General features: G+C 44.7%; 1 protein-coding gene across 8 annotated transcripts in view; it reads left to right on the plus strand.

Moving 5' to 3' along the window:
- ANKS1A (ankyrin repeat and sterile alpha motif domain containing 1A) overlaps window positions 1-19,920 on the plus strand; it is a 270,152-nt gene extending 250,232 nt beyond the window's left edge. For 7 of the 8 annotated variants that reach the window (XM_069073496.1, XM_069073498.1, XM_069073500.1 and 4 more), the window contains 9 exons: window positions 4,878-5,030; window positions 5,928-6,035; window positions 7,143-7,307; window positions 7,715-7,840; window positions 8,518-8,589; window positions 8,934-9,020; window positions 12,499-12,636; window positions 14,011-14,181; window positions 15,065-19,920. In XM_069073496.1, the coding sequence (XP_068929597.1) occupies window positions 4,878-5,030; window positions 5,928-6,035; window positions 7,143-7,307; window positions 7,715-7,840; window positions 8,518-8,589; window positions 8,934-9,020; window positions 12,499-12,636; window positions 14,011-14,181; window positions 15,065-15,184 (1,140 nt within the window). In that variant the 3' untranslated portion in view covers window positions 15,185-19,920. The remainder of the gene's footprint in view (window positions 1-4,877; window positions 5,031-5,927; window positions 6,036-7,142; window positions 7,308-7,714; window positions 7,841-8,517; window positions 8,590-8,933; window positions 9,021-12,498; window positions 12,637-14,010; window positions 14,182-15,064) is intronic. The other variant, XM_069073497.1, reaches the window with a different exon arrangement.
- The last annotated feature ends 3,831 nt before the right edge of the window (window positions 19,921-23,751 follow it).

A 23,751-nucleotide genomic window follows, 5' to 3' on the forward strand; every position in this document is an offset into this window, starting at 1 on the left:
GCACCCAAAACTACTACCGCCCTCTCTTCCTCCATCCCCTGATCATTCCAACACCCCCAGGGGTGGTATTAACCACTTTGGGAATCTCTGCTCTAAGATTACCTTCCATTTATTCCATCTTCTCCCTCTGTCTCTCTGTCTATCTAGACACATATATACACACCACATTGTAAAAAATCTCTTGGCCTCATTGGGACATGGCTTCAAGGTGAAGCCCACTTCTCAGATTAGGCTCCTCTGGACGCTCATCAGGGACTGATCATTTAACCTGTAGAAGGTCATAACTTTGTTTTAATCATGCAGATATATTAACGAGCCTTACATTTGCCCTTTTGTTATGCTGGAAGTTCTTTGTAGAGAAGATGCTGATAATAAATGTACCTTTTAATGTTAGGAATACACAGATAGACACACACACACATACATACATGGATGGATGGATGGCAGCTGGTGGTATAGTGGATCAAGAACTGGGCCTGGAACCAGGAACACCCAAGTTCAAATCCAGCCACAGACACTGACTAGCTCTGTGACCCTGGGTGAGTCACTTAACCTCTGTTTGCCTCAGTTTCCTCATCTGCAAAATGAGGATATTAATAAAAAAATAGCCACTCTGTGTGTGTGTTGTATGTACATAGCTGTAGTTGCTTTCATGTGCTCCCTCATTAAAATGTAAGTTTCTTGACAGCAAGGACTGTGTCTTTGCCTTTCTTATAACTCTAAATCATAGCATGCTTCCTGGCACATAGTAGACACTTAATAAATGATTGATGATTTGGCCAGAGCCTATGGGATTGTATGTTCAGATCTTTGAATAAGTCTTGAAGACATTGGTCCTCCCCTAAATCTTGTCTTCATCCCCATTTCCTTTGCACAGATGTATCTAGGACCATGCCCTGGATGGACCTTTTGCTTCAGGGCATAGATCTAGACATAATTTGTCCATTTTGATGCAGTAAAGTCTCTCCATCTGGACAGAGGACTTGCATAAGGTTGTTTTGAGTTCCTAACTATGTCTTTTATTAAAAAATTATTTATTTTTTGTTTTCAACATTCACTTCCATAAGATTTTGAGTTTTAAATTCACCTCTCCTCCTCCCTCCCCGAGATGGCATGCAATCTGATGTAGGCTTTACTTGTACATTCATATTAAACACATTTTCACATTAGTCATGATGAAAAGAAGAATTAGAACCAATGGGAGGAACCATGAGATAGGAGAAACAAAGCAACAAAAGAAAAGGAGAGCAGATACTATGCTTCCATCAGCATTCAGACTCCAAAGTTTTTTCTTTGGATATGGATAACATTTTCCACAGTGAGTCTTTTGTAGTTGTCTTAGATCCTTGCATTGCTGAGAAGAGCGGAGTCTATCAAAGCCAGTCATCGCACAGTATCACTGTTACTGTGTACAACATTCTCCTGGTTCTGCTCATTTCACTCAGCATCAGTTCATGTAAGTCTTTTTCAGTTTTTTCTGAAGTCTGCCTGCTCATCATTTCTTATAGCACAATAGTAATGCCCAATGTAAGCAATAATGCTTACATTCATATACCACAATTTATTCACATATATCCACAACCACAACTTCAACCATTCCTCAATTGATGGACATCCCTTCAATTTCCAATTCTTTGCCACTACAAAAAAAAGGCTACTATAAATATTTTTGTGCACATGGGTTCTTTTCCCATTCTTGTGGTTTTGCTGGGTCAGAGGGTATGCACATTTTTATAGCCCTTTGGGCATAGTTCCAAATTGCTCTCCAGAATGATTGGATCATTTCACAACTCTATCAACAATGCGTTGGTGTTCTAATTTTCCCACATCTTCTCCAGTATTTATCATTTTCCTGGTTTGTCATGTTAGCCAGTCTGATGGGTGTGATATGGTACCTCAGAGTTGTTTTGATTTTCATTTCTCTAATAGTGATTTGGAGCATTTTTTCATATGACTGTAGATAGTTTAAATTTCTTTGTCTGAAAACTGCCGGTTCATATCCTTTGACCATTTTATCAATTAGGGAATGACTTGTATTCTTATAAATTCTACTCAGTTCTCTGTGTATTTTAGAAATGAGGCCTTTATCAGAGACACTGGCTATAAACATTGTTTTCTAGATTTTTTTCTTCCCTTCTAATTTTGGTTGCATTGGCTTTGTATGTGCAAAAACTTTTCAATTTAATGTAATCAAAATTATCCATTTTGAATTTCGTAATATCTCTTGTTTGGTCATAAATTCTTACCTTTGCCATAGATCTGACAGGTGAACTATTCCTTGTTCTCCTAGTTTGATAATAGTATCAGTCTTTATATCTAAATCATGTACCCATTTTGACTTTATCTTGGTACAGGGTGTAAGATGCTGGTTTATGCCTAGTTTCTGTCATATTATTTTCTAGTTTTCCCTCCAGTTTTTGTCAAATAGTGAGTTCTTATCCCAGAAGCTAGAGTCTTTGGATTTATTAAATAATAGGTTACTGTAGTCATGACTGTTGTGTCTTGCATACCTAACGTATTCCACTGATCCACCACTTTATTTCTTAGCCAATACCAAGAAGTTTTGATGATTGCTGCTTTATAATACAATTTGAGATCTGGTACAGCTAGGCTGCTTTCCTTTGCATTTCTTTTCATTAATTCCCTTGATATTTTTTTGGATCTTTTGTTCTTCCAGATGGATTTTTTATTGTTTTTTTCTAGCTCAAAAAAAATAGTATTTTGGTAGTTTGATTGGTATGGCACTGATTAAGTAAATTAATTTAGGTAGAATTGTCATTTTTATTATGTTAGCTGGACCTACGCATAAGCAACTGATATTTTTCCAGTTATTTAGATCTAATTTTATTTATGTGAAAGGTGTCTTGTAATTGTGTTCATATAGTTCCTGGGTTTGTTTTGGCAGGTAAACTCCCAAATATTTTATAATATCTACAGTAACTTTAAATGGAATTTCTGTTTCTATCTCTTGCTGCTGGACTTTGTTAGTAATATGTAAAGATGCTGATTTATGTGAGTTTATTTTATCACCTGCAGTTTTGCTAAATTTGTTTTTTATTTCAAGTAATTTTTTACTTGATTCTCTAAGTATACCATCGTATCATCTGCAAAGAGTAATAGCTTTGTTTCTTCTTTGCCTATTCTAATTCCTTCAGTTTCTTTTTCTTCTCTTTCTAATTCCCTAGCTATGTCTTCTATGTTCTATGTTCATTAGGGGCAATAAAGACCCTCCAGGCAATCTGAGATTCAGGAAAATTGTCTGGGCTAAGGAGAGCCCATGGGAGAGAGATGCTGCCAGTGTTGAAAGATATCTGCTTATCTCAGAAGTCCGTGATCCTCCTTAGAATTGGCTTTCACCTCATAGGGTCCACTCCCTGGGCTCTCCTATTGAGGAGCACAAGTGGTGTTTACATGTGACCCTTGGAAAGGAGTCCTAGGTCCCAACCAAGGAAATAAAAATCCTAGATTGAGAGCTGGGAAGAACCTTGGGAGGCTATCAGGTTTAGCCCCTCGTTTTACAGGTAAGGAAAGTAAAACCCACAAGTTCAGGTACTTGTTAAGAGTCACGCAGCAAGTATCCAAGGCAGGATTTGAAGCTGGGTCTTCTTGACTCTGAGTCCAGCTTCTGTCCACTATACCATAGGCTTGGTAGTTCTGGGATTGGCAAACCATATTTCTGACAAATGCACATTGACAACCAGGCCCCCAGCACAAGTAGCACTGGGGGATCTGGGCATGGGAAAAGCGAGCACAACTGCCCCCTATGTGAGATCATGAGGCCATCTCAGGGATTAGCAGAAGCCCTTCCAGCCTTCCTACCCACTGTGTGCGGCCAAGGACCCACAAGCATCTACCCTTGTCTCTTTGCACTGTAACCTATATGGCTCTGTTTGTTTTACTTTGGAATTTTCTACTTTTAAAAAAAAGAATTCTATTTTATTTTTTAGGTCCACATTCTCTCTTTGCCTCTGACATCCCACCTCAATGAGAAAACAAGAAAAACAAAGCCTGTTACAAATATGTATAGTTAAGCAAAATAAATTCCCACATTGACCATGTTTATAAAGTCCATTGCCTCTCTGGAGGTGGGTGATATGTTTCATCTTGAGAATTACTGTATTTGAAAAGACCTTTGGTTTCTTGAAACCAAGGTGAAGTAGAAAGTGTACTATTCCTACTAATACTATCCTTCTTACCAAATACTCAAATAACTTGCATACAGCTAAAGCAAGGCTTCTTAACCTGGGGTCTGTAGGATCCTTAAGAGGTCTTGTGGATAGATTTCAGGTCTATGAACTTGTATAGAGAAAAAAAATACATCTTTATCTTAACATAATTGATTTATTTTATAATCTTAACAATTTTATACATTTAAAAACATTTTTTAAAGCGATCCATAGGCTATACCAGACTGCCCAATGGGTCCAGGATGCACATAAGCTAGAGGGATTTGAAAGTCTAGGAAGTGTTAGCTAGAAGTATTAAGGTGAATATTCCTTTCCTCCTCCCCCCACTCCATCTTCCCATGTCAGCACAACTGCAAGAAGAATTATTTTCAGTATCACAGGAACGATTATATTTTTTATCATATCCCTGGTCATTGTGAGAGCAATTGGGGTTGGTTCTCAGTATTCTAGATTCACCTCTAAATTATTCTGCCCTTTGAGAGAGCCTCTCTTCCCCCAGCCCCAGGTGATTCTAGGGGAACATGAGCTTGACCTGACATCCTTGTCTAACTTGCTGGAGTGAATCACTGTGTCAGCTGGCTCTATTTTGATGTGGTCACTATAAACTGATCTGGGCATGTCCATGGCCTCCACAGAGGGACATTTGTTTCGTGCCACCTGTCATTCATTACTTCTCTTTCCCTTTTACAGGTAAAACCTCTGGGCTGTGATGGGAATGCCCAGCCATCTGTCCCATCCTGGCTTGACTCTCTGGGGCTGCAGGACTACATCCAGTCTTTCCTGTCAAGTGGATACAGTTCTATTGACACTGTGAAAAACCTCTGGGAACTGGAGCTGGTTAATGTGAGTATAACAGACTGACTAAGTCTCCCTCCGAGTGTGCCAGTCTACACACATGAACCTCTTCAAGGAAAAAGGGGTAGGAGGAATGTGGAAAATCCTCCTCCTCTGGTATCCCTCTGGTCAACCTGAGTCTTCCAGAGCTTTCAGTAAGACATGTTTGCTATTCATTGCCTGAGCTGAACCATTACTATACTGTATTTTGGGGTGTCTTGAGCTAAACTTCTTTGGAAGGACAACCTAAAGTAAAATGGCCAAACCCCAGCTTCTGAGATCAGAGTATGGCCAGGACAACTGCTGAGAGCCCCCAAGAAGGTTATATGTTCTGATCTTCAGCTTCAGGACTTTGGGGAGTTCAGATGATGCCAACTGGGTTTTCTGACCAGAATGACTGGTCCAGGGCCCATGAAATTGGGAGGCCAGATCTGAGAAAACATTAGATTCAATGAAAGACACATTCTTCTAGAGGAGGCTCAGGGTCTTCAGAAACAGTGTCCTTTTCCCTCAAGCTGAGGGAACCAGAGGCAAGGAACTGGACCTGAGATCCAGAATGTGCTATGGTAGAAGTGGGGCCATGTCCAGGAGCTCATGGGGGCTGCTGAGGTGATGTGGGAAGAGGGGGCTCAGCTCTCCATAAGGTACATTCAGGATTACACAATTTAGAGCTAGAAGGAACTTTAGAAATGCCCTCATTTGAACAATAAGGAAATAAGCCTAGGGTGATGAAGTGACTGCCAGGCTGCCCCCTGCCCCCAAGGCAAGTATTCTCTGCACTGATGCATGACTCAGTGCTACCACTTAAATCTGACTGGTTGTGGAGGAACAAGTGGCCTGAGGAGCTCAGGTGCATCAAACAAACCCATTTCTTGTTCGTAACCTCTTCCTTTCCCCACCCCTCAGGTGCTAAAGGTTCACCTGCTTGGCCACCGGAAACGGATCATTGCCTCTCTTGCTGATCGGCCCTATGAGGAGCCTCCCCAGAAGCCCCCTCGCTTCTCCCAGCTTCGAGTGAGTTGAGCTGGTGTGTCTGTCAGTGTCAGTAGTTGGGAACTCTGAGGAAGGGTGTGGGACAGAAGGAAAGAGTGACTGAGGCAAGCACTCCAGTGTTCTCTATGCTCTGAAGGCCTGCTCTCTATAAGCCCCAGATGCTGGTTGTCTAAAGTAGATGAGCATAGGAGGAATCTGCTCTTCACTTGCCTCTAATTTCCTTCCCTGCCACAAGTACTGCAGTTGAGAGGCCCTAAGTGGAGATATTTCTCTCTCCTATTACCTAGGATGCAACTTCCAGGGGGAAAGACAAATGTGTCTGGGTATGCCATCTCCTGTCTCTGGGTCTCCACACACATGTGTGCTTAGTGCTTCAGGAGTGGAGAGAAGAAACACTTGATAGGGAAAGGTTCCTGATCTGTGGAATTAGGTAGAAAGTTTGATATTGATAGGAAAGCTGGAAGAGGGAGAGGGATTAAAAAAGAATGGCTTGGTAGATCTCTAAGCTGGTGCTACAAGAACTGAGCAGAGAAGACAGACCACAAAACCAGGAGTTACCAGAATCAGTGATGTGAGTGGTAGGGGAGGAATGGATGGAATGCTCATTCTCTGCCACCCCTTCTCTACCATGCCTGCCTAGGATCTAGATAGTGAACTACAAACAGATGCTGGGTTTGCAAAGGCTAAATTTTCAAGGCTAGGATTCACAAGCCTGGGCTTGGTCTCAGGGAGGGCAGGCCAGTGGAGAACCCAAAGAGTCTCTCAGTTTGGACTTCAGAGTGACTGAGGCAAGCACTCCAGTGTTCTCTAAGCTCTGAAGGCCTGCTCTCTATAAGCCCCAGATGCTGGTCGTCTAAAGTAGATGAGCACAGTTAAATCTTTCCAGAAGGACCTTAACCTGCTCAATAGGGCCCCTCTTCTGAGGAGGACTCAGCTATTCTGTGAGGACACCAGAGCTTGCTCATCTCCCACTACTTTGCAGTCTTTGATCTGGAAACACCTAGTTTTTCAGCTAGTTCAGACCTAGCTTTCACTGTATTGCCTAATTCTCCCTGCCCAGTACATTGCATCCATGTTTCTGACTGAGACAGAAAGACCAGAAAACCTTGTCTTCCTTTCCCCTCACAGTGCCAAGATCTGATTTCCCAAACATCCTCTCCGCTGAGCCAAAATGATTCTTGCACCGGGAGGTCATCAGACCTCCTGCTACCCTTGGGGGACACAGGCAGGAGGCGACATGACAGCTGTCACGATCCAGCTGCCCCCGGCCGAGCTGAGCGCTTGAAGACACAGGTCAGGGCCTGGGGTCTCTGAGAACCTTTTCCTTCTCCTCACCAACTCAGGTTCTGCTTTTTGCTTGTACAGAATGTAGCAGGAAGAACATGTGGAGAATTTTCAGAGCAGGACAGTGACTTCTCTGTGTCACTCTCTCAGACCCTACCCCTCAACTTGTTCAAACTTCCTTAGAAAACAGTTGCCTTAGTGGCAGAGATCCACATGGCACTGTTGGGATGGGAAGTGTGGACTGGGATATTAATTTCTTTATCACGAAACCCTCCTTATTATAGCCATTTCCTTTGAGATTGAAGATGTATTCAAAGTTGGATGGAGGGGAAGGGCTCCTAGATTTGGTGGGTATTACTGGACCTTAGGCAGGGGCAGGGAGAAACCTCCCTCCAACTGAGTAATTGTCTTGTCAGGAGGATCCCCGGGAGGCCAAACTGACCCTTCGGCCCCCCAGCCTGGCCGCTCCTTATGCCCCTGTGCAGAGCTGGCAGCACCAGCCGGAGAAGCTCATCTTCGAATCATGTGGTTATGAAGCCAATGTGAGTGGTGTTTGCTGCCTTCCTTCAAACAGATACCTGGGGGCAATCATAGAGTGCCTGTTTTGGAGAAGTGGCAGGTTGTGGATCTGGCTTCTCTTGTATGGTCCCTATTTCATGCAGTCCAGAGACCACTGCCTTCTACGGCTCCCTTTGCAAAGGGCAGAATAGAGGGAATGGTAGGTAAGAGCTACCTGTGGAAGATGAAAGAGAGAATGTGATCAGAGATAAACTGTGAGAAAGCAGAAGAGAATGTGGTCAGAGTGCCTACTTAGAGGGAGCAAGGAAAACACTGGCAGAGTCACCTCTAGGTCTTGTGAAAGCCCTAACTCACTTGTCCGTGACCATGTTGCTGACCCATGTCAATCTCAACCAGGCCAGATTGTTGCCTGGAAGGTCAGAGATCCTTATAGCAGGATGAATAGAAGGGCTTTTCACTGGGAAGAAATAGGATGGGGAGGCTGAAGTTGAGGAGATAACCACATAAATAAGGCTGAGTACTCTCAGAGAATGATGTCTGGAGTTCAAGTCTGGCCCAGTTATTTGTGAGGTAGCCTTGGGTTGGGCAAGTGACACATGGAAAATGAGGGTCAGGACCTCTGGGCAAGATGGGTCTGAGTTTGTGCCCCCTCTCTGGGCTCCAGACACTAATTTCTGTCCCTGTCTTCTTCTTCTTACAGTATTTGGGCTCTATGCTGATTAAAGATCTTCGTGGGACAGAGTCTACACAGGATGCCTGTGCCAAGATGAGGGTAGGTTGGCAGTTTTTTGCCTGGACAGAAAGTAGCCGGAAGAGCATGTTTGTTATAGGTCTGATTGAAAGGATGGGCTTGGCCTAGCCAGAAACAAATGGTCACTGGGAGAACGCTTGCACCACTGCTCCAGCAGCCCTCAGCAGAAGCATTAGAGACAGCCCTGAGGCCTCAGCTAACGGAGCAGGAGAGCAGCTGCTTTGGCTGCCCCAGGTCCCTGTCAGCACTGAACTCTACCTTCCCTCTGGGCAAAGGAGACTGGGGAAAAGTCAGAAACCTATGGTGTTCTGAGCATGTCCCTGAAAAGGGGAGTTCACAGAGATTTATTCATCTGTTTCCTACAGAAATCTACTGAGCAGATGAAGAAGATCCCAACCATAATTCTTTCCATCACCTACAAAGGGGTTAAATTCATTGATGCTTCTAATAAGGTGAGTTGTGAGTAAGGACTTCTGGGAGGTGTTGATCACTGCTAGGATGGGAAATCTAAATCCTACTGGAAAGACACCCCCCAACAAAACTGCTCATCCACCCACAGGAGTTTAGTGCTTGAGAAATGGCTATGGGGGGAGTGAGGGTGCCCTCCCTTAAGGGTTCTCTTTTTTCTTTCTAAGTAAGTGTTATTGATAACTTTGATTTTTACATCACAGTCATTTCTGGATCTAGCCACCTTCCCAAGAACTAAACCTTCCCTGGTGTGAAATAAACAAACATTTAAACAGAAACAACTGATCTAGTGACCATGCCCAATGATGCAAGTAATGTCTTGTTCCTGTTCACTCTTTCCTATCTGCTGAGAGGAAGGAAGAAGCCTGACAAGTTACTTTCGCTCCCAATATCCCACTAAATATCAGATCTTCTCACATCTTCCTTAGATGTGTCTTCCCCCTAACATCTCTTTCACTCTATATTTCCCTTACCTGACGACTACAAGTAGCCTCCTGAGTGGGTCTCTTGACTCCAGTCTTTCCAGATCCAGTCTGTCATAGGCACTGTTACTGTTCAGTTCAATTTAACTAGCATTTATTAGGCATCCTCTCTGTGCCAAGCACTGTGTGCTACCTGCTGGAGGGACAGAGACAAAAATGAAAACCAGTCATTCTCTCAAGGACCTTCCATTCTGTATACAAGGTGATTTTGGTGCAGGGAGGGCTTAGGAGAGGCTGACCTTGAGAGGGAGCGGTTGTGTAGGTGAGGGACCGGAGCCAGCGTGCTGCTTTGTTTGGAATGAAGTGTGTGTTAAAAGAGTGATGTGGAAAAGTCTGCAAAGATGCACTGGAGACATCCTGTGAAGAGAGCTGGACTAATTTTCCTAGTGTACCCATTTCACCATGCCACTTCTCTCTTCTAAAACCTTCAATAACTCCCCATTGTCTGCAGGTTAAAACCTAGACCTGTCAGCTTGTGTGCAGTCCCTTCCATATTCTGGCCTCAGTCTACCCTCCAGCCTTTTTGCTCACTTCCACCTCAGTCTCTTTCCTGTCTTTGGAATACATAATGGAGAGGAGAGGGGAAGGAAGAAGAAAGGAGAGGACAGGGGAAGGAGAAAGAGAAGAGAGGAAAGGAGAAAAGAGGGGAAGAAAGAGTAGAGATTACAGATGACTAGTGTTGGAGTCAAGAACAAGCTGAAACCCTGCTCTGCAGTTTGATAGCTACATGACCTAAAGCACGTCACTGAACCTCTGTGCCCTGTTGTCTCATCTGTAAAATGGGGATGATGATACTGTCACTGTTTCCCATGACTGCTGTGAGGGAAGAAAAGTCCTCAGTAATCTTTAGAGCACTGGATAAATAGGAATTATTTCCTTTACATAGGCTTTTAAAAATAACACACTTAGCACTTTGATGTTTCCATCATCTCCTTGAAGCTTCAGGCCAACCCTTTGAGTTAGGTCCCACAGCTTTATTACTCATTTTATAGAAAAGGGAACCAAGGCTTGGGAAAGTGATGTAATTTGCCAGGGGTCCCCCAGTTTATTTAGCAGCAAAGTTGACATTTGAACAGAAGATTTCCTGACTCCCAAGGCCAGCTTCCTATCCACCATGTTATGCTGCCTCTTGCCCCTGCTTGAAATGTCCTTACCCTTTTGCTCTGCCTTCTTAGATCTTACCTTCAAGGCTCCTCCTTGACTCCTGTAGCTCACAGTGGGTTTCCTCTCCTGATCTCCTCCAGCACTCACTGCCACCTAGTTCGTTTTGTCACTTGCCTTTTATTGCCTCTCAGTTGCTGTATTGTAGGTGCTGTTTTTTTATTGATGCTCCTTTTTTATTTTATTGCAATTTTCAGTAACCTGTCTATATATAACAGAATGTGTATTGTTTTACTAACCTCTATCAGAACAGTCAGACCAGGTATATTGGAAACATTAATTTATTAAGCAATTACTTGGAGGATTATTGACTGCTACAGTTTATTCCCTCTTACCAGGCAAATATCCTCCTGATTCACCAAAGAAGTCTGAGATCTACATACCTGTCTAAAGGACTTCTTGAGAAAATCAGAGTAGCTATCTATAACTGCACATCTTTCACTAAGGAAATAAAATTAGATTATATATCTACTAGGAAAAGAAAACAAATCAAAGCTCCATTTGTAGGAGTAAATCTTGGCAATTCAGTAACACGACCTCGGGGACTCCAGAATAAGATGAAGGTGTTACAATGTACAGAGAAGCCAGCAATTGCAAAATTGTTAGATTAGCTTTGTTTCTATAATGTTCCTAGACTGTGACTAGTCTAGCCATTTGGAACATAGACGATTAATCTTAATTCTACAGCTGATAGCTTGTTAGTGGCATAGTTATGCGAGTTGAAGTATTGAGGCCTTTTCTGTTCCATTTTGCTTATGAGTTTGAGATTCAGTCTTTCCTTCCTGCCCCCACCCAGGGTGACTGGTATAATGCCAGGCATCCAGCAAATGCTCAGTGAATACTTGTAGAATGAATTAAGTGGCCTTGATGGGCTGATAACAATGACATCACTTCTATAGCAAACCCCCAAATAAATAAACATAGCAACAAAAGCCTGCCAAAGGGTTAGGGAGCAGCATATGGCTAGGACTGTGGAAGAACACACTATTGTCTGGATTTCCTTTTGGAATCCCCTCTCTTCCCTGTAGCTTTGTAGTGGGCAGAGGGATCGAGAACTTCTGTGAAAGTTATATCCAGAGGAAAAGGGTTTGAGGGCCTGCTGTTATTAGAGTGAGATCTCCAAGGCAGAAACAGAAAGATCCATCCCTAGTGGCCCAAGTTCCCTAGATCAGGAAAAGACTAGAACTGCCTTTGGTGTCCTGTCTTGGAGCTGAGAAGACTTGGATGAAGATGGTTATGAAGCTGATTGAAGAGAGGAGGGAAGAGATGGGACAGGCTTCTGGGGCCCAGGGAATCAGGGAGGCCCATCAGGCCCAAGCAGGGTCAGTTTCACATGCCTTTTGGTGCTTCCCTGCCCTAGCCCAGTGTAGCAGAGTCAGGGTTTTTTCTCCCATTAAAGACTTCCTTTAACAAGCAGACAATTCCATCTACCCCTGTGGGATCCTTGTTTAAAGGCACAGGAACCCTACTGCTGCTTTTTTGATTGATCACCACTCAGCCTAGCCTTTTTCTCCCTGAGGGTGTGTCTGTGTGAGTAAGTTAAGGTCTCATCTCCTCAGGACCCACGACTGAGACTGACATGCCCTTTTTTAAACTTTGGTATCCATCCCGCCCTTGATCAGGGTTTCGTTAAGAGACATTGGAATGGGCAGGTGTGGTCTAGAAGGAGAGTTTTTGAAGAGGGCTAGACAAAAAGTTAGCAGTGACAAGAGAAAAACTCTATCCCCAGTGAGAGTTGAATGCCCCTGAGGAAAGGCAGCAGGTGGCTGCTCTCGATCCCTCTGTGCACTAAAGAGGCTTGTTGCTTCCTCCTTGACAGAACATCATTGCAGAACATGAGATTCGGAACATCTCCTGTGCAGCCCAGGACCCTGAGGACCTCTGCACCTTTGCTTACATCACCAAGGACCTGCAGACAAGCCACCACTACTGCCATGTGTTCAGCACTGTGGATGTGGTGAGTGTGAGGGTCTGACCAGGCTTGTGAGGAGCAGGAGCACCTCAGCCGCAGCTGAGCGTGGTGGGGAGCTGATAAATCCTCTCCTGGCCCTGGTGTCATAGAATCTTACAATTTTAGAGCTAAAGGAAAACTTGGAAATCATCTCTGGTCCCTTTGTTTTATGCTTAGAGAAGTGCCATCATTTGTCTAGTCATACAGCTAAGTAATGGCTCACAGCTAGAGAAGGATCAGGTCTCCAAGCTCTCTTCTTCTTTACACAAGGGTGCCTTTGGGGCACCTTGTCAGCTTAATGTCCCCGAAGCTCAAGCCAGACCTTTGCCCAGTAGGACACTACAGATTTCCCTGTTGTCTGCCAACAGATTGAATTCTCTGCTCCAGAATACTCTGTTCATCTTTGGTGCTTTCCTTGGTTCCAGTGACATTTAATTAGGAATGAAATGTAATGCCTTGAAAAATTGACTATGCCCCGAGAAAGAAGAAAAATGGGGAGAATGTGTTAAAGCAGGGAGAAGTGGACCGCAGGGCCCCTGCCAAGGTCCTGGCACCTGCTCCTGCCAGGACCTCTGAAGAGTCGCCTCTGGCCCTGATCCTGGGCTCACTCTTCTCTCTGTGCTGAGGCATTGCGGTGTAGCAGCAAGCATCCCAGTGTCCCCAAGGTGCCTGCTCACACAGGTTCTTGGATCTGCTTTGTTAAAGAAAGCAACTCAAAATGGGTTAACAAGCTTACTTTAATCAGTCAGACATATATCGTTTACCTTGTTCAGGTGAAAAGGTCAGCACCCTGAACCTCAAAGTATACAGGCATAATTATCAAGACAGAAACATCAAGTAGACAGATTTCCAAATTGTCCAACCATTACATCCATTACCCAGTCAACATCTGGGTTTCCACATTCTGGGTTTTTCAAAGCCGGGGGACTCTCAACAACGGCTTCCCAGAACTCAGATCAAATCACAGAACACTTCTCAAAGTGAGTCCCAAAACAAAGCTACACATCAGGGCTTATATAGCCTTTTCCTGGCTCAGAGAATGTAACAACCTTATTGACCCACTGGCCAATCAAAAAGTATCTACTGAAAAACCAGCCTCCCACCCCAGGCTCCAGGTGCACGTTAGCCTAGGGGCAGGGAAGATCTTTAAATCTGCATTTCCATTACATGCGGCTGCTCCACTTCCTCAGAAGCCTTGTGACTGACTCCCAGGAGACCCAGGGATTTCTGGAGTTGGGAAGCCATTAGGACCTCCAGGTTTCCTAAAACCTTCTCTGCCCTGTTCCTCAATATCTAGATGCTGATCCTTGATGTTCCCTGCATGAAAAACTTTTCCATTCCAAAGCATTCATGTGTTTGTTATGTTTGGTTCCCTCCTAGAACCTGACCTATGAGATCATCCTGACGCTGGGACAGGCATTCGAGGTGGCCTATCAACTGGCCCTGCAGGCCCAGAAAGCCAAGCCAGGTGGGGCATCAGCAGCCGAGATGATAGAAACAAAAGCTTCCAAACCGGTGCCTAAGCCTCGAGTTGGCATGAGGAAATCTGCAGTATGTATGGCCTGGTTCCTGGGTTCCCTAGCCTTTGTCTGATCCTGGGAGGGGGGTTCCTTTCCATGCACTAACCCATTCACCTGGTCCTAGGTGGAAACCGCTGTCTTAAGGGGACAAATGTCCTCACCCAAAGAGGGCTGGTGTCCCCTCGTCAAACAGTGGCTCAGGCAGTCTGTCTTCCCTTTGCTCTGAACAGCAGCGTGGGGCAGGATCAGCAGAGGAATCTCTCCACGCTCCCCCCTGTCATTAATGTTGCCTCCTGTCTGTGTCTGCTTTGCCTCCACCTCCCCAGGGGCCGCTGCCACCTGATAACCGCTGTTGTTACTGTCACACCTGCACTACCCACCGTCCTTCTTACCTGCCACTGCCGGCTGTTAGTCCCGGAGTCAAGGTCTTTACATTTCTTGCCATCTTGTGTCTCTTTTCCCCTCCTCCTGAAGACTGTCCTCACCTGTCTGTGCTACAACCTTTGTCTTTTGCTTTGCTAAGTGTCCACTTCCTAAGCGATGGAGGCGCCTGCTTCTTCCTTGCCACTGTTCTCAGGGCACATCCACTGGCCTTAGCCAGAACTTTCAGATCAGGCAGCTCCAGTCTAGATGGGCAGGGGTTAATAGCTAGGATTGTGCTTTTGGCTAAGCAACTTCAAGTCCCCTACCAGCACTGAGATGCTCTGGCAGAGCCTCCCTATCAAGCCCCCAAAAGTAGGGAGCTTCTCCTTCTTGGATCTCCCCTCTGACTCTCAGGACTCCCCTGATTCAGGTGGTGAGGTTACCAGCATGGCCTAGGGGAGGTGATCTGAGGCTTATCCTGGACTCACTTCAGCCTGGGCCTTTGCATGCAATTGCTCTGATGCTTTGCCTTTCCTTCTCATGTTCTCCAGTTGGAACCATCTGACATGGACCAAGATACCCAATCTCATGCCAGTGTCTCCTGGGTAGTGGACCCAAAACCGGATTCCAAAAGGAGCCTCAGCACTAAGTATGAGACCACTATCTTCTAAAACCAACCCAGCCCCTGTCTCCACTAGTCTCACTGTGCCTTTACCATCTGATCTGTCTGCTGTTTTCAGCTCTCTCCTTCCAGCTGCTGATGGTGAGCCCCCTACCCTCCCAGGGGCCTGCTCTCCTCCCTGGCAGCAGCACTAAGACACTGTACACTAACAACTTTTGTACCTTATACCACCAAACACTGTGAATTCTCCTCCCTTTGGCTGGGGACAATGCAGTGGAGGGGGGGAGGTGCCTTCAAGGTGGGCACCAAGAGGGCTGAGGGGGCCTTTGAATGGATGGGCACTACAAATCCCTGGGGGATTGGCCTTAAAGCCAACTCAAACAGTGATAGTAATGTCACCCTGGGCTCAGGCTCAGGACGCATGGTCTGCTCTGGCCCATACTTCCATCTCAGCCATGGCTGGGGACTGTTGCCAAGAACTAACTAACTCACCTTTCTCAACACTAACCACTGTGACCACCTGGTGTGCCAGGAAACCTGCTCCCCATTCTAAGCTCAGATCCTACCTGCCAGCTCCACCCCATCTCTTCTCTGATGAACGGTGCTGGACTCTGTCAGCTGACAGCCTACCCATGGCTTCCATGGTTTGAGCTACTGCAGATGACCAGAGGCAGGGGATGGAAAGGCATTAATACTGTTTGGTGGTTTGGACTGGTCAGAATTGCTCTCTGTGTGTCCAGGCTGTAGCTGACTCTCAGGAGGGGCTTTTAAAGGGTTGACCTCAGGGGTGACCAGAGCGTTGGGGATGTGATGGTGTCATCTAAAGGGTCTTGTGGCTTACTCCAGCAAACTGATTTCTTGCCTCATATAATCTCTGACAAATAGAATGGAGGCTCTATGATGGAGGTCCATCATCCCTGTCACTCCCATATTTATTAGAGTCACAGAATGTTGGGCAGCTCTAGTCTCGGGTTCCAAAGTCTAGGACACCAAACAGAAGGCTTCCTCCTTGCATGAGTGAGGAGTGAGGCCTGGACTTTTCCCACATGGTGTACAGTCAGACTGTCTCGGAATGGGGCTTCCATAAGCTAGGGGCTGGTACCCAAGCTTTCTCTGTTCACTGCCATCATTTCCCAGGGCATTCTTAAGTCTGCTTCTTCCTCCATAATGTGAGAATTCAGAGATTAAGCAGTGGCCTGTGTTGTGACCTCCTTCTTCCAAGGCCTCTAGTATGGTAGGTGGTAGAAGGATGGAAACTGTCATTTCCTACGAGTTCAAGAATCTTTAAGAACCAAGATAAGAAAGGAGATGGGAATCAGTTCTGGTGTGGGGGGGGCTTAACTTAGGTGACAGGATATAGGAAGGAGGCAGTTTCATTAGGAAATGATTCAAATGTAATATGGTCCAGTAGGATGCAGCAATTTGGGGGAGTTTCACTATGTTAATCTAGCCATGGGCCTCCCTCCCTGCCTGGCCCTTGTGCCTTTTTTTTTTCTTCTTTTTGGAGGGGGGAGGGCAGGGCAATTGGGGTTAAGTGACTTGCCCAAGGTCACATGGCTAGTAAGTATTAAGTGTCTGAGGCTGGATTTTAATTCAGGTCCTCCTGACTCCAGGGCTGGTGCTCTATTCACTGCACCACCCAGCTGCCCCCCTTGTGCCTTTTAAGAGCAGAGTCCCTGTACCCCAGCTGTTGGGCTTTCCCTCTATCAGGGAGCCCTGGGGATTCTGTAAGGCACCTTCCCCTTCAACTTCAGTCCTCCTCTCTGTGCAGTTTGCCTTTGGTTAACCCTTTCCCCTCCCCATTCTGTTTGCTTCTGCCAAGCTGAGCCACTGGGAAACCACACTGCTGCGGAAAAATAGTCCTGGGGGCACAGACTGCTGCCGCCACCGCCTCACCCGCCATCATGAAGATCCAGGCTCAGCCTCTGCTTTGGGGATCGCCTTCCTGCTGTTCAGCACAGGCTTTCCACAACCAAGCCTCGAAAATAAATCCCTTCCCCCATCCCTCCCTGCCCCTGACTGGAGAGCAGCAACTCAGGGTCTCTCTCTAGCAGATGAGATTGGGACTCCAGGGGGCCTAGAAGTGACTCTGGGTTTTTTAGCTTGTCCAGAAAAACTTTTTTTTTTAATAGAAAAAATGACTTCCCATGGCTTGGGCCCATAGGGAAGATTGCCGATCTTCAGCCAGAAAGTCATGGGGATGAAGATCTTTGGGAAACTAGAACTGGCAAAAGGACAATCCATTTAGGCCTTTCTTCCTCAGAATGAGACCTTGGAATAGCATAGCAGGTTTGAAAGGAAAGCAATTGCTTATGGGAGATGGGTGAGTATAAGAACAGCTAACATTGAGGCAGCTTGTTGGATTCTGATGTTCAGTCCCAGCTGAGTTCCTGTGTTCTGTCAGAGTGCACAGACTCCCCTTAGAACAAGACCATTCGAAGACAACATCTCTGATATTTAAAAAAAAAAAGACAACCCTGGAGACACCTGAAAAGCAGGAGCTCTTGAGCCATTGCTAGGATTTTAGACGTGAAGAGACGATGGTCATTCCATACATTGCTGCCCATAGTGAATTCCTAGAGCTTTGGTCCCCTCAGCGCCCTCCCCCCACCCCGGCAATGACCAAGGACCTGGTCTTTTTTTTCTCCCCCACCAGCTCTCTAGTAGTTCCATATTTTCTATGTTTTAAAGGAAAACAGAAAAAGGAGCTTCATTTGGGGCTTAATAACAGAGAGACCAACTGAGGCTGAAACCCAGTAACTTGAGACTTGTCTAAACTGGTCTTTGCAGTTAGGTCTCATTGTTAACTCTCTGAGTCGTGACTATGCCTGTTTTGTTCCTTCCTCATCCCTGGCTGCAAATATATGTAGGAAAGGGCTAAAAAACTGGTAGTTGACTTGATTTTTAACCATTCAGACAGTGCCCATTATCTGCATCAGGTTGGCTTATTAGAGCATTGCTGTTTTTACAACTCCTCTATTTGCATCTCCCTTTAACTTCAGTTTTGTTTCTGGATTTAGAGACTTCCTCCATTTGAGATGGAAGGGCCAAGCCCTTGTGCGCTGTACTTCTGGGATAGGGAGCAAAGAGGACCATGACTTCCCATCTGTGCTTTAGCAAACCTACTGTTCTCATGGTGCAGTTTATTCCTGTCCAAGTGCAAATATTCTAGGCTTTGGCAACACTGCTCTTTCCCAGTGAAAGGTGTTGATTGGAATTACATATTTATAAGTATGCAGGGAGGTTCTTTTTAAAAATGCACAAACTCTATGGTTGGTCAGAAGTTACAGGTAGTGGTTTTGTACCTTTGACTGATGAGAGGCTTGGCCTTGTGGGCTTCCTCTCTGTTTATCCCTCATAGACTACTTCAGTTCTTCATTCAACCCTGGGAGTAGTTAATCCCGGTCATTCTGTTGCCAGCAGAGGGACTGAGGGGCTAAGCTCAGCACTCCTCTTGAAAAAGGGGATTAACCTCGGCTTCTCTGTCCTAGACAAGGACCGTGGCTTTTCTGGGCCTGAGAGGGACTCCTAGCAACTTGCTCTTGCACAGTGTTCATCCTGTTTTCCAAAAAAGTTTCCCAAGGAAAATTAAGTTTTCTTCGGTAAAATTGTACTGTTCCTGCCACAGTGCTGGGTCTTTGTGCCCTGGGCCCAGCAGTAGCATTTCTCCATCTTCTAGAACTCCACTTTCTTCCTTTTTTTTTTTTTTTCAAGGAAGGTTGTTTCCTTTCCAAGTAGGTTTCTGTGGGTAAGATGATAGGTCCAAAAAGAAAATTCTTTGTAGACACTAAGATGAATTTCTCAGATTTTTAAAAATCATATTTAGGTGTTTTTGTTTTTCTTAAAGCTGCTATGTCCTCTTTATTTATTCAGGTGTTTTCACATTGGGAAGTTGGCTGGTCAGCTCTGGTTCTGAGTTATGTTTTTAGACTGGTTTATTTTTGGATAGTGGAGAAAAGAAAATGACTGGATTTTTTTTTAATGGGGGTCAGGTACTCTCCCTTCCCTAGAAAGGGATATTGCAACTTTAAGAACAGGCTTTGAGTGGGAAAGCCACTGCTATCACACTGTTCTCAGTGCAGGCCATGTAGCATGGTTGAACACATCCACTGTGTTTCTGAACTGTGAAGGAGCCCATTTAGGTGTGAAACTGCAGCTTTCTTGGAATGGGCTCAGTAACATTAAGCTGTCATCAGTTCCCAGCTCTCTGCTTGAATTTCCCCATGTGCTTGCTAACTGTTCTTAGGCAATAGGATTCTTCTTCCTAACAAAGCTCTACATTTGCAACTCTCCAGGCCCCTAGTGGGCCCTCTAGTACTAAAGATCAGGGGTAGTTTCTCAGAGACAGGTTAGAACAGAAAAGCAGGCACACTTGTGGTTTGTGAAAGTTAATCTGACTTTAGTCTGGCTTGAAGGTTTATCTAATACTGCCCAGACTTGCAGAATGACTGTCAAATTCAGTTTGCAAAAGGGTGATTTTGCTAATTGTGGTGTGTGGCAATGGGACTGATTTGTAATAAAAATGTTATTTAATCTTTGTCTCTGTATTTTGATACTTGAATGATTTTCCTTTTTATTTTCCTGTATATATAATTGTTAATCTGTCCAATTTTGTCAGAATTATAAACACCTTGTGGTACCAAACATAACCAATCTGTGCAACAAAATAGACTGACCTCACTACACAGAGAGATTGTAAATATTCCTGGGCTTCCAGCATTGGTTTTGTTATTTTCATAACTGTACAACTTAGAACAGACTAAATAAATGAGAAGTGACTTAGAACCCCGACTCTGGCTTCATTTCTACATTGGTAAACTCTCTTGAGGTCTTTGATTGAATTGGAAGAGACTTGGTTGGACCTGGAATGGGGCCTTGTCATTTCTGAAAAATTTGTTGTGTTTTGCTCAAACCAATGGTAACGTTTGAACATTGTGCTGCCTGTGTCTGCCACACTTTAAGGCCAAAATGTTATCTGGGTGCTTGTAAATAGATGTTCCTTGTGATATAGACTATGTCTTGTATATAGATGTTTGCACATTGTTCTTTTAGAATTTCCTGTATCAGGGGCAGCTAGGTGGCACGGTGAATAGAGCACCGCCCCTGGAGTCAGGAGGACTTGAGTTCAGATCCAGCCTCAGACACTTAACACTTACTAGCTGTGTGACCTTGGGGAAATCACTTAACCCCAATTGCCCTGCCTTCCCCCCTCCAAAAAAAAGCAAAAAAATTAATTTCCTATATAAAACACCTGTATGAAATCATCAGCCTAGGTGCTTTCATTTTTTCCTTCTACCTCTATTGCTTTACCTAGATGTGTCAATCAGCAGAGGTATACCTGAATGCCTGCTTCATACAAAATGCTGTGCTAGGCATTGTAGGATATCAGATGGATTAAAAGGCAGCCTCCAGGTTTCTAGCTGGAGAGATAAGACTTACATATGTGAAAAATAAACACACAAGCCACTACATGATACGCAAAAAAAGACTGGAACAAATGCCAAGTGCTGTTGGTCTTAGAAAGAGGGAAGCTCTCTGTGGTCTCTTGGCCATCTTCGGTGGCTAACAAAGAAAGGGTAGGACTCGAGGTAGGCAGTGTCAAATGAGTCTGGGGCATAGGGGGGAATGCACTTGGAAGTATATCCCATCTATTCCAGTCAAATGGCTACTGGTGCTCAGGGAGGACATGATTGTTGCTTTCAAATATCTGAAGGAAGGACTGTTTGGAAGAGGAATTAGATTTATTCTGGGTTTGCACCAGAGGGAAGAATGGGTAGCATTTATATGGAGACAGAATTCAGCTCAATAATTAGGGCTGTCCAGTGGTGCAATATGCTATTGTTTGAAATAGCTGCCCAGCCTATCACTGGAAGTGTTTAAGCAGTGTGATGATATAAAGGCAATTCCACCATGGAGTAGAAGGTTGGGCTAGCTAGTCTCCAAGGCCCCTTCCAATTGTCAGCTTCTGTAGCTCCAAACCCCTAAGTCTGGAATCTTAACTTTTAGAAAAGAGGTTAGCACGGGATCAGAGATTTAAAGCTGGAAAGGGACCTTAGGAGCGCCTTAGACCAACGCCTTCATTTTACAGATCAGGAAACTGAGGTCCAGTGGGATTAAGTGATTCACCCAGGAACACACATATAATAAACAGTAGTGGGACTAGGATTCACCTAGTACAGCCTCCTACCCCAGAAAACAGAGAAATAGGAGGAGTAAGGAGCCCGAGAAAAGAGGTTTTAGGGGGTAGGGGTTAGTTGAGACAGGAGGACAGCTCCTGATTTCCTTCACTTGGGTCTGTGACATGTGACATAGAAAGGTGGCCTTACTCATCTTATTTTACTGTGGTTTTAGGCCAGGACTTCTTAAACTTTTTCCACTCGTGACCCCTTTTCACATTAAGGCAGCATTTATTGGTGCTGTTTGGGGTGTTGATGGCATACACAAGTGCAAAGTGTGTATGTTGTGCCTTCAGAACCAAGGCTGCAGTGAAGTTGCGCAATGCATCATGGGAAAGTGTTGCCAGAAACACCTTGGATTCATTATGGTTCAATTTGTAATAAATTTTTGGTCATTGTGCGTTCTGAAACTTTTCACTGTTACCAAGTTTTTTGTGACACATATGGGGTCATGACCCACAGTTTAAGAAGCACTGGCCTCTCAGCCACTACTTTTTCCTCTTTTCCAATCCACATGGCTAAGAAGGCAGTGGATAGAGCACTGGACCTAAGTAAGACCTGAGTTCAAATCTGGCCTCACATACTAGTTGTGTAAAGTTACCCTAGGCAAGTCACTTAATCCTGTTTGACTCAGTTTCCTCATCTGGAAAATAAGCTGGAGATAAAAGTGGCAAACTACTCCAGTATCTTTGTTTAAAAAAAAAAAACCCAAATAGGGTCACAGAGAGTTGGACGTGACTGAAAAAATGCCAAAACAACAACAACAGCCCAGAAGTCTGTCTGTAATAGTAAGACCTCTTATACTGACTGGCTCCTTTCTCTTTCTGCCATTTTTCTACCTGGACCCTGGAAGAACATTTGCTTGGGGCTTGTTGGAAAAGGGTCTAAATGAGCCCTTCTCTCTGCATCTTTATCTTGCTATATAATACCTTCCTCTCCCTTCTACTCATTTCGGCCTTCTCCCACCCCCACCCCCACCACCCCCAGTAATTTTCACTTCGTTCTGTACAATTTAAGACGGAAACTTCTTGGGCAGTGCACGTTCATCTATGATTTATGGGGAAAGCTTAAGGGCAAGAGTGCCTTGGAGCCCCAATGCAGTTCTGCAGATTACCCCATACTGATGACAATAGAGGATCAAAGACAGGACTGGAATGATACGTCCTTGTCAGAGGTAATGAGGATGAGCCTCTGCTGAGGTCTAGAAATCTTAAAAGGACCGAAATAGGCAACTGGCACATTCACTTCTACCCACAAGCTCTCTTGAGGGATAGACCAAAGGGGTCTCAAAAGAGTGATAAGGCTATTAATGCGACGCTGGAGATTCATAGAGTTAGAAACGTCTAAAACTCCATAAAATGTCAAGGCTCCCTTCCGCATGAAATCAAGTCTTAAAAGACAGTGGAGAGCATGCCTTTTCTCTCCATTAGCTTGACAAATGTGAATTCAGTAATCCCTGCAGTTGTAGGGGTTGGATATGTTTATTATGTGATTAACAAAGGGAGGCCTTTCTGAAATTTTTGTTGATATACACACACACTGCCCATACATACGTACAGCCGTGGCTAACACGCTTATTTGGAGCACACTGAAGTTCTACAGCGTGGGTGTTAAAGCAGAGGTGTCAAACTCAGATTAAAATGTCAACAGGGATGTTTTAACCAAATAATAAACATACAATTCAAAAGATAATGTTAATCTGTGGTTTTTCTGAATTGATGGCCTATTTTAGTGTTAGAGTACTGGTTTGGAGTCAAGCCGCACATACACACCCCTCCCTGCCCACCACCCCTGGGACCAGTCCAGGATTCGCCATGATTATCTGACCTCTGCTCTTCCTCTGTGAAATGGAGAGGTTAGACTAAATGATCTGCAAGGTCCCTCTCTGCTCTGACAGTCTATATGATCTCCTTTCCTCTGGTAATAAGAAGTCTGAAGTACAGATTCTCTGCTCCAGCTTTGTTTGAGACTCAGGCCATTCTGATGAAATAGCTTTGCTAAATAACAACACATGATAGCAGCTGACATTTAGGTGGTACCTCCTGTGTGCCAGGCACTGTGCTGAGCACTTGGCAGGTATCTCATTGGATCCTCACAACAACCCTAGGAGGTTGGGGTGATTTGTTATCCCCATTTTCCAGATGAGGAAACAGACGAGCAGATTAAGTGACTCACCATCTTTCAGTTGCCCAGCTTACCAGTACCTGCAAATTAGCCTCAGTCTCTGACTGGGTTAAACCCCTGAAGCATGAGTTTTCTTTGAATTCAGGAATAGGTAAATGTCAAGGAAACCATCCTGTAGACAATCCCTCATCAGGTAATGTGATGTAGTGGAAAGGGTGCAGGATTTGGAGTCAAAGGGCCCTGGGTACAAATCCAGGCTCTACAAGTTACTACCGTGTTTCCCCGATAATAAGACCTATCCCGAAAATAAGCCCTC

Source organism: Petaurus breviceps, unplaced genomic scaffold (genome assembly GCF_028583685.1).
Source record: "Petaurus breviceps papuanus isolate PSGF00001 unplaced genomic scaffold, PetGlider_PUasm1.0 90865, whole genome shotgun sequence".
In the NCBI taxonomy this organism is placed as follows: Eukaryota; Metazoa; Chordata; class Mammalia; order Diprotodontia; family Petauridae; genus Petaurus; species Petaurus breviceps.